The sequence below is a fragment of the Onychostruthus taczanowskii genome, unplaced genomic scaffold (genome assembly GCF_017590055.1).
Source record: "Onychostruthus taczanowskii isolate IOZ18803 unplaced genomic scaffold, ASM1759005v1 scaffold18, whole genome shotgun sequence".
Taxonomy (NCBI): Eukaryota; Metazoa; Chordata; class Aves; order Passeriformes; family Passeridae; genus Onychostruthus; species Onychostruthus taczanowskii.
The window spans coordinates 8,009,373-8,019,905 of record NW_024499017.1 but is presented as its reverse complement, the minus strand read 5'-3'; the positions used below and the strand labels follow the sequence as shown (position 1 = coordinate 8,019,905).

Sequence of the window (10,533 nt, the reverse complement as noted above, 5' to 3'; positions counted from 1 at the left end):
GTCTTAGGTATTAATGAACCACTTGAAATTCTGTCTAAAAGCCACCCGCTGGACTCTGTATGACTGTACCTGGTCACTTCTCGTGTTGTCCCATTCCTTCATTGCCCATATGTTTTTCCCTATACAGTTTTCCCCTATACTGAAGCTGCCTGGGGAAACAGGTACCTCTGAGACCTTGCCTGAGAGAGACCTGTTGCTGGTTTCCAGGGAGGGGAGCTCAGCCATGGGCTCCTGCCAAGCACAGAACCACTCAGCACTGCTCTTACCCAGCCCTGGGCATTGGCCAAAGTGGAATTGCACGAGTGAATCCTTGCACAAGGCCTGTAATGGGTACAGGTGTGGGAATGCACTGTCCTGGTGTGTCACACATGGAGATTTGCTGTGGGCCCAGATGTGGACATGGGCATCAGGTAAGTTTAACCTACTGGTGCTGTAAGGCAGGGCATGGTCCATTGCCAAGGAACAGTTTAATGGCAGCTCTGTTGTATGGCAGGACTCTGCTGATCTCTGGCATCTACATTCATCAAGACTGTTTTTGGTGGGTGTAGCTCTGGCCAGCAGTGAGAGCAGGGCAGAGCCCACCTGAGGCCACACTGGGCAGAAGCAGCACTGTGAGCATGCACTGAGCTGAGGTCCCTGCAGCAGGTGGCACATCCAAGCACTGCTGCTTGGATCTATCCATCTCCTGGTGCTGTTGGATCATGTTCCCCATTGCCACCTGCTGCCTGTTGCAGCCCATACCATTTCCAAGTTAACAGCTTGTCTCCAGAGAGCACTCTCAGTGACTCTTTTAACTGTTGTTTGTCAGAAATAAACTCTTCTTTGTCTCCAGTTTGTCTGGAGTCAAAAAAGTTTCATTCTGGCTCCTGCTCCATCCATTGCACAGGTGTCCCTGCAAGGCAGTGTGTCCTTCTTCCTTGATTTTCTCTGCCACCTTGCTCCAGTACACGCTGGCACTTCCTCCTTCTGCACCCACTGATGTTTACACCCTTGTTCTCTTCTGATCCCTTGCTCAGCATCAGCCCAGCTTCCTCCTCTTCCTCCTGCACTGCTCAGAGATCAGCCAGTGTGAGGTCTAAAGCCTTCAGGTTGCTTCAGCATCCAAAGCCACTTTTGGGCTTTGCCTCTCCTTGCATGTGGTGCTTATGGATCTCCTGCCCAATTGTCTTTTTGGTTTTCCCATTACACCTGCCCTTCATCCAGTGCTGCTCCTGTAGGAAAATCCAGGCTGGAAGAGTTGGCTGGAGTCATCTGGACAAATCCCAGGATCTCACAGTCCTTGCAGGACTCATTACTTTGTTGATTTTGCCATGTGGTGAAGGCTTTTGGCTCACAGAGGAACTGACTGAATCTGGTGCTGTTTTTATTGGTCCAAGTGCTGTCCTTGGAGCTGGCCCAGCCCTGGCCATCTGCTCTCCAGCCTCAGTCAAGAGGGCAATGGCCTGGGTTAGGATTTCCCAGGCCATGAACCTGGACCAGGTGCTCCAAGTCAAGCACAGACTTGGTGATACTGGAGAGACCTGCTACATTTTGGTGTCATAACTGCACGCAGCAATGTGACACTTCAGAGGAGCAACATTTCAGAAGCTTCCTGAAAATCTCATTCCTCTGAAGGCATCGGATTGCTGAGAATTCTGAAGGGAAGGAAATGCTTTAGTGGACAGTTATTTCTGGAGCAGGCACTCTGCTCACTTCTTGGACCAGATTATTTTCTTAGGATGGGCCTTTTCCTCCATCTGCTCCCCCAAATTCAATCCCTGTACACCCTGGGAATTGGAAGCAGGGGTGAGGTAACATACCAACATTTTCCTACTGATCTTCCAGGTGGATAACATCAGGGTGTGAGTCTCTGAAATACATCTGTCAGAGACCTCTTCCCAAATGCCAGCCTCGATTATTAATATGGGTTAATGATTTACAGGGCTCTCTGTCTCTGCCCACACATGCCTGGAGAAGGAGGAGGGGCAATGGGTACTATATTTTGTTAAAATTAATTGAGAAATAGGAACAATTTGAAACCACAACCTGTTTCTGCGTACAGCAAAACATGACATTGAAGTGGTAAGTGGAGAGTGTGTGAATGAGCCGGCTGTTCAGGAATGGCAGCTGGATATTTGTCCCAGTTGTCTCCTGCCATCTGATTAAGGGAACAAGTTATTTCATCCTGCCATATAAAGTGTACTCTAACCCACTGACTAAATATAGCTGATAATTTCTAACAAATGCCTTGCTTTTTGAGTGCTCTACTTGTTTGTAAAGGAAAGAAAGTGCTGCTAACCCAGGTGCTGTGAGGGAGCGTTTGCAGCCCATGGGAGAGACAAGCACACCTAGCAGACAACATTGTTAGGATTTGAATGGAGCATTAGTTAGCAACAAAGGCCTGGAGTTAACCTGAGGAACCATAAAGCTGGTGCAGAATAGTAATTTGTATGCTGTTTAGTGTCTGTACCTTGAAAATAGATGGTGTAAGCAGCTGTTATTACAGCCAGAAGAAATGTATGTCAGTTTAGAAATGTAATTTCTAGCCCAAGCTGTTCCTGTTAAGCCTCTTCAGCTGTGCCAAGGTCTTGTCCCTTCTCAAAGAGATTCTCACACCTGTAAATCCATACATCAAATCCCAATACTGCCAGGGTGCTGTATGTTATCCCTGCCTGGCTTAGAGCAGCAAGAGGACCCAGGAGGCTCCAAGGGCACCCAGGAATGAGTGCAGCTAAAGGAAGCAACAAAGTGGAGCAAATGCTCCAGTCCTGCAAAACCAGCACAGGGAGGAACGAGCAGAGCCCAGGCTGAGAAACACCCCACGGGCAAAAAGCACCCTGGGGAAAAGCAAACCACGGCGTCCCTTTGGACTGAGGGTCGTGAATTATCAGGGGACCGGGCAGGGTTGGGAGCGGGCTCGGCTCCAGCACAGCGAGGGAGGGCAGAGGCCGGAGCCGCGGTTGCCGTGGCAGCGCTCCCACAACACCGTCACCGGGAAGTGCATCCGGGGCCGCCCGAAGTAGTTCCTCGGTGACGGCGGCGGCGCGGCGCGGAGGGATCCGCCGTGTCCTGGCAGAGCGGCGGCCGCGGCGCGGCCCGGCCCGCCCGGCGCCGGCATGTTCAAGAACACCTTCCAGAGCGGCTTCCTCTCGGTGCTCTACAGCATCGGCAGCAAACCGCTCCAGATCTGGGACAAGAAGGTGAGGCGGCGGGCTCGGCCCGGCGAGCGGTGCGGCCGCTCGGCTCAGCCTCCCGGGGCAGGCCCGGTGCAGCCCCGGGGCGCTCCGGGCACCTGTGGGGCCGCTCGGCCTCCGCCGGGGCCGGAGCTGCAGCGGCCGGGTTACCGGGACCCCGGGAGCGGGATTCCGGGATCTCTCGGGTACTGGTTACCGGCACGCCCCCGGGGCCGGTAGCGGACCCCTCGGGTGTTTCTGAGGGGAATGTGTTATTGTATTTTCTGCTTTCGCCCGGCATCAGAAGCTGCGGCACTGTGGGGAAGCTGCAGCAGCGGCCAGCAGTGGCCGTAGGCAGCGGGATGCCCGTGGCTGAGGGGCCGGAGGTGGGGGTCTCCCGGTGAGGGACCCGCCTTTCAAACAGGCTCGCTGGAGGCATGGAGAGCTGGGCTGTGTGGCGGCTTGTGGGTGTAGAAGTTGTGAACGTCTCGTCACTTTGTTTCTCCCTCCTGTCAGTTTTTAGAGTGGTTTTGCTCAGGGCTCCGTGCCTTCTCTGAGCTATCTCTTATCTAGGAGCCATCCTCAAGGTGTTTAGGGATGTAGAGCTGTGCTGCTTCGCCTGTCACAAACCATCCATGGTTTAGTGATTCACAGAATACTTGTTATGACCTCTGGGACCAAGGCCACAACTTGTATTTGGTCGCTTGTGCATGAGCCTTAGCTGAATTTTTTGTGGTTTTCAGCAGGAGCTAAAACCTTCATGGCAGTTCAGACAGCAGTGATGTTTGACCTGAGTGGGCTTGTGTGAGCATTTACAAGTTGTGAGATGGGGGACAGGAAGCACAGACCTCTCCTGTTTCACATCAGTAGAGTACCTGTGTAGTTCTGTGAAGAGCTGGGATGCCTCACACAGCCTGTGTGTGTGTTTGTGTTTTGCACAAATATTTGTGACTTTGAAAAAGGATCAACAGGTTCTTTGCATGGTGCAAGGACGGGACGCATTAAAGACTCTTAGACAAAGGGATGTAGTGTGCTGTCAGAGTGGATAAGCCATAAGAAGGCTGTGCTGATCCTGCTTAGAGGCTGAGGTTGGCCTGGAGACCTCTGGAGGCACCTTCCCACATGAATTGTCCTGTGCAGGGTGATACTGTTATGATTGTGTGGCCCATGAGTGGGAGCAGGAGCTCTGCTTGCAGGGTGGATGTCAGCAGTGGTCCTTTCAGCTGCAATAGTCTTGCATAGTCTCTCTTGCATGAAGCACGGCCAGCCTGGGTGTGCTTGTTGTGAGGATTGCCCTGCTCTCTTCAGCAGTGCATGAAATGCCCCTGTCATTTTGGTGAGAACTGGAAACAGTATTTGACATTCTCCTGTGTCCTAGGTGCACGTCTGAGATTACTGGGTTCATAGCTGTCCTAATGTAGACTTTTGCAAAAAGAACCAGCAGGCTGTGATTTCTGCTTTTTTTTAGATCTCAGGGAATATCTCAAGCTTTTGTGACATGGGGAAAACTCATATATATATTTTTTGGCCTTAGTAGGATGTGCACTGCTTGTGCTGGTGGAGAGAGTGTGTGTGTGGGTGTGCAAGAGTGTGCCTGAGTGTGTGAGCCCTTCCCCAGAGGCAATCAGCCATGCCCAGCAGCACAGACCACGTCCCCTTGGTGACCAGTGGCTGGCTGGTGGCTCCCTGGTATTGCTTGTCCTTGTTTTTACCCCTTATAGCACTCAAGTTTGACTCTTTCGTGTTTGTTTATTTGGGCTTCTGATATGAGGCTTGAGTCCCTTGTGTTCACTGCAGCATATGTTGATAGAGGGAAGTCTTGCACTCAGTGTATGTGCAGCGTGCTGGGCCATAAACTCTTGCTGGCACTCTGGGGCAGTGATCAAAGCTTTGGAAGCAGCAAGGTCCAGGAGAGTAGGAGCCAAGTGAATGTAGATGGTCCTCCTGGGTTCTTATTCCTTCTCTTAATGGAGCTGTGTGTGCCTCTATTTCCCCTCTCACGTAACTTCTGTGCTGTCTGCCCCACTTCTGTTCCAGGTGCGCAATGGCCACATCAAGCGAATCACAGACAATGACATTCAGTCACTGGTGCTGGAGATTGAAGGAACAAATGTCAGGTAGGAGAAGCCTCTTCTGATGTTCTGGGGGAGTAGAACTCTGCCCTGAAGCAGAGTGAAAGATGGCAGTGCCCAGCAGACATCATCTTCAAACTACAGCAATGTGTTGGCAATGTCTTTGTCAATAAATTGAAGAATCTGGTATCACTGATACTCCCCTGTGGCAGTGTGCTGTGCCTTTCCCTGGATGTGCTTGTAGAGCTCTCACTCTCATCCTCAGTGGGGGTAAGGGATAAAAAATAAAATCCCATTATTCTTCCATCACTTGAAGGCAAAAAAAGTGGTATTTAATACCCAGCCTCAGTCAGCACTGCCAGTTACTGAAAAAGCAGCACTGTCTGCTGTCTCTTCTATTGTCTTGGGCTTGTTCTCCTCACGTGACAGCTGCTCTCCCTACAGCAGGAAGATCAGAGGGAGATTTATGAGGGGAGTTGCTTATGGAGCTTCTCTTAGCAACTTCTTCTCCATCGCCCCGGGAGACAGACGCCAGCTCCATGAGCAGGCTCTGAGTCTCCAAGGCTTCTCCAGGAGTGATTCAGAGCAGGGCGCTCCTTATAAGGGCAGTGGAGACTCCTCTCCTGCAGACCAACCGAGCCAGTGCTTCTCTTCCTCCAAGAAGTGTTGATACAAAACTTGCCAGGCCTGACGTGTACTTCTAGGGCTCACAAGCTCTGTTTTCCCAGCCGTACAGAGCACACAGGGCCTCTGCCATGATCTGGAGGGCTCTACCTGTTCAGTCAAGGGTGGGAGGAGGTTGTGTTAAGAAACAGTGTTGACATGGCCTTGAAACTGGGGAGGTGAAGCTGTCCAGGAAAGTGTTTCATGCCTGGGTGAGAAAAGTGCAATTTGAGATGTATTCTTTGTGCCTTTTATCTTTTTTTTTGCCTGCAGCTACCTCTGAAACTCCCCCTCCTGTTACAGGAAGCCCTGGTTGTTGCTGAGATCTTATGGTCACAGTTACCCATTTCTGCCCGTCCTCCAAGGCTGCATTGGGCCAAGGGAGAGACTTGGGTTACCTTGGGCTGTGCACTTGGTGCTGTGTGAGATCCTAAAGTGTTTTTCTCTCACTTCTCAGTACCACGTACATCACGTGCCCTGCTGACCCAAAGAAGACCCTGGGCATCAAACTACCTTTCCTAGTGATGATCATCAAGAACCTGAAAAAATACTTCACTTTTGAAGTGCAGGTGAGGAGTGTGCAGTGGGGAGGCCCCTCCAGGGACCACTGAGGAAGGCGCCAGAGAGCCTGCAGTCTTGTGTTGGAACTTGTCCCAGGCAGTGAGTGATCCCCAAAACAGTTTTGCTTTCTTGGCCATGTGGTGTGTCAGGTCTTCTGGTATGGGGGCATCAGTCAGCTCACAAGCACATTGTTGCTGTTCCTGAAAGTGGGTCTGTTTCCTGTGTTAAAATGACTTCTGCTGTGGAACGGAGGGGTGGGAGTAGAGAGCCCTCGTGGAGACGGGTAGCGCTGTCCTGGGGAGTCGAGGCCCGGCGCCTGGCTGAGCAGCCTGCCTTCCTTGCCCAGGTGCTGGATGACAAGAACGTCCGTCGGCGCTTCCGGGCGAGCAACTACCAGAGCACGACGCGGGTGAAGCCCTTCATCTGCACCATGCCCATGCGGCTGGACGACGGCTGGAACCAGATCCAGTTCAACCTGTCCGACTTCACGCGCCGCGCCTACGGCACCAACTACATCGAGACCCTGAGAGTGCAGGTGAGAAGCTGCCCTGGGAGACCAATGGCTGCTGATGTTCCTCCTGGCTGGGAAGGCAGGATGGGAATCTGGCTTTAGCCCTGTGTGGTTCATTTGCCAGCGCTGCTCTTCTGTGGAAGGCGAGCAAAGGCCTGACTGAGGCCTCACCTAACTTGACTAGACTGGGATGAAGGAGCCCATTTCCCTCTTATTTCTCTGGCTGTCTGTGGTTAGGGTGAGAGTTGCAGTTCCCTGTGGCATGCCCTGAAGGTAGAGCTCTGCTGGGAGTTAGCTGTGTGTTGCCTTACTGTCCAGATAGGCTGGACGATGATTGGCTAAATGGGAACCTGGATGGGAAAGACCCACAGTGTACAGACCATTCATCACCCTGGTCAAGCTTATTTCCTAGTAGTAGTGGAGTGGCACTGCTTTCACTGAGTCCCTTGTAACAGAGCTGATGCAGTGTTTGTTCCTGCTGAGCACATGGAACTTGTTCCATATGCTAGGGAGTCATGTTCATGGTGTCCAGTGGTGTGTGTGATTTTGAGGAATGTCTGTGTGTGAAGCGTGCCTGTTCCGTAGTGTGAGGGGAGTGCTGCAGTTCCTTGCAGGATTGCCCTGAAGTGCAGGCAGTCAGCTGAGAATTGTCTGCCTTCTCACGTACTCACAAGGGGGACCAGACCAAGTACTTTGCTGCCAGCTGATAGTGGAGGCAGCACAGGCTGGACAGGCTCATTCCTGACCTCAGGGAGGCCCTGAAGTGGGTGTGTTAAAAATGCAGCAGGCTGAAGCTGTGGGTGTTCTGGCAAGTGCTGATACCAGCAAAGCAGAGGTCGCCTCACAGCAGAGAATCCCCTTAGCAGCTAAGACAGTTGGCAGAGATACCAGAGCTCGGCCAAATCTTCTGAGTGTTCATACCTGGAGACAGGGATGCAAATGCAAAGCAGAGGGAACAGACCAACATTTCTCTGATGCCCTGTCAGATTCAAAAAAGCAAGACAGTGAGATAGATTTCCAGCTGCCGAGCCAAAGAATCCATGTTGCAGCGTGACACCAAGGCTGGATGTGGAAAGAGCATGTGGAAAATGGACTAACTCTTTGTTTTGACTCTCAGATCCACGCCAACTGTCGCATCCGACGGGTGTATTTCTCTGACCGGCTGTACTCAGAGGATGAGCTCCCAGCTGAGTTCAAGCTGTATCTGCCTGTCCAGAGCAAGGCCAAGGTGAGCTAGATGTGGGAAGGAGGGTGGGAGAACAGTGAGCCAGACTAGCATTCCTCTGCCTCCTCCTGCTGCCTTTGCAACCCGGAGTTTCTTCTGGCAGCAGAGCTCTTGCCAGCCTTGGCCACCAGCCAGGGAGCACCCTCTCTGTTGCCAGGGTGAGCAGTCTGTCTGGGGTGCCTTGTTGTGTAGCTTTCCTGCCAAAACACATGGAAATTGTCATTCCCATCTAGGAGCAGGGTGAGCTGTTCAGCTGCTCCCCATGTCCTCCCTGGTTGTGTTGAAGGACTCTGGGCAGTTGCAGCCTCCCGGCATCTCTCCAGAGCTTTCGTCCATGACTCAGCTCAGCAAGTTTGCTCTTCAGAGCAGCTGCAGCTCCACATTTGTCTTCCAGGAGAGATTCTGTTTGTGTCCCTCTAGGCCAAAATGAGTCCCCTCGGATCTTTTCCCCGCCCAGTGCAGACGGTAGTGCCGTGAGGAGGGAAGGAGACACCATGGCTGCCCTCAGGAGGGAATGCCAAGCTCTGCTCCTGCAGTGATGGGAGAGGAGTGAACATGCTGGCATATTGAGAGATCTTGAGCAACATGCAGCAGTTTTGAGGCTTGTGAGGCAGCATCTTCTTTGCAAGGGCCAACCTGTCCCAATGTAGACACTTCTTTTAGCAAAGAGGATTCCTGGGCAAAGTTTCAAGCTGCTGAGGGAGGATATTGGGGGCTGATGGTAGTGGGAGGTAGAAGGCAGTGTTAACTGTAGGTAACACCTCTGGGGAACCTGTCACTGCCCTCCAGGCTGTAGCAGCCTCACAGACGTGTCTGGGTGTCTGGGGAGTGCTTGGAGCCCTCCCAGTACTGTTGTCTTGTGCTGCCAAGTCTTTTAAGTGTCTCCTTTCTTCTCCCTGCTCTGTCCAGCAATAACATCACGTTGGGAAGAGATGTTGGCGTGCAAATTGTACAGAGTCAGAGTTTTCCTGGCTGTTCCTAAAGTGCTGAGCTTAAACTCTGCAGGTGGCCTGGTACCCAGTCTTTTCTTGCTCAAAGTGGCCACTGTGCCTCCAAAGAAGGGATTCAGCAGGAATTGTGGAGTTAAGTGTATCCTCTTGAAATTAGTAATTTTATTTTTTATTTCCTTGTTTCCATCTCTTATATATGCTCTAAATATGGATGTAATACTTGTTCTTGAAAAGTTATTAAACATTTGGCTCTGTAAATCTGCTTCTGTCTTCTTCCTGTTTTGATGGATCCCTAACTTTTTAGTGCTTCACAAAGTGCCAGAGAATTTCTTTGAGAACCCAGATGTTAGAATTTCCCTCTGAACTTGACTTTGTTCAGCACCCTCACTGTGTAAGGGATAGCACAGGCTATCCCTTAAAGGAAAATGTGTGAGTTTCCTTTAAAGAGGAAAATTAGTGAGTTTCCACAGAGAAGACAGAAACTGTCTCCAATCCATGAAGTTTGTGGTACTATGACAAAAACTCACACTGTTCATGAAAATGGGTTTTTCATTCCCTTTTTCCTTGAAGCCATTTTCCCCAGCAGTGACAAATTAGGCTTACCTGCCTGCTAGGGCACAGTTTTGTTGGCTGTGTAGTTACCAACTCACTCCAGCTCTCAGCCAAGCCTTTAGCAGCACGAGGCACACAATAGCCTTCCAGCTGCCAGATTGTCCCTTTCCCCAGGGGATGTTCAGCAAAGCAGCAGAACAGGAGCGGAAGTCTTTTCCTGTGCTGAAGCTGCCCTTCCCTGCCTCAAACCAATCTGCCTTTGTTGTAGAAAGGCTTGTGAAGGGGAGGCCAGAGACTCCATCAGTAAGGGGGTGCGTCTGGTAGTAGATGATGCCTTTCCTGCCTGGGGCCAAGCCCCCCATTGGTTCTCTGGAGGGCAGGTACCAAAGGCTGGCACTGATCCTTCCCTGGGCTGTGCAGTGAATGGAGAAGACTTCACTTCTGTTACTGCTCCCAGGAGCAGGAGAGCCTGCTGGGGGACATCTGCCTTAGATTCTGGGTTTAATCCTGACCACTGAGACCCTGCCTGGTTTAAAGGTTTGGCATGTCTGTGCACTCTCTCCCTGCACCTCTGTGGAGAGCTCTCCAGACCCCTGTAACAGAGCTGCCTCACCTGCACCTTTGGAGCTGCTGGGCTTTGAACTGGAGGTGCTGCCACATGGGGCCGGATTGCACCTGCAGAAGGCTTTCTGGAGAAGACCTTTGCAATTCTTCTAGCAGCTGAACAGCTTGGTAGCTCTGAGGAGCCCGGCCAAGGAAGCCTACATGAGAAAGCACCATCCATCTTGCATTGACACATGTCAAGGCTTGGGTGGACTCAGTCTGTTAAGTGGAATCGCACTGGATC

General features: G+C 51.7%; 1 protein-coding gene across 2 annotated transcripts; it reads left to right on the top strand.

The window, feature by feature from the left end:
• Window positions 1-3,003: 3,003 nt before the first annotated feature.
• On the top strand, window positions 3,004-9,392 carry CFAP20 (cilia and flagella associated protein 20). Of its 2 annotated transcripts, XM_041400634.1 has the most exons (6): window positions 3,005-3,179; window positions 5,190-5,269; window positions 6,345-6,456; window positions 6,795-6,983; window positions 8,077-8,187; window positions 9,094-9,392. In XM_041400634.1, the coding sequence occupies exons 1-6, from the start codon at window positions 3,096-3,098 to the stop codon at window positions 9,097-9,099; spliced, it is 582 nt and encodes a 193-aa protein (XP_041256568.1). In that variant the 5' UTR covers window positions 3,005-3,095; the 3' UTR covers window positions 9,100-9,392. The 2 variants fall into 2 exon arrangements, with proteins under 2 accessions (XP_041256567.1, XP_041256568.1); XM_041400633.1 differs by lacking the exon at window positions 9,094-9,392 and having other exon boundaries at window positions 3,004-3,179; window positions 8,077-8,196.
• Window positions 9,393-10,533: the final 1,141 nt, after the last annotated feature.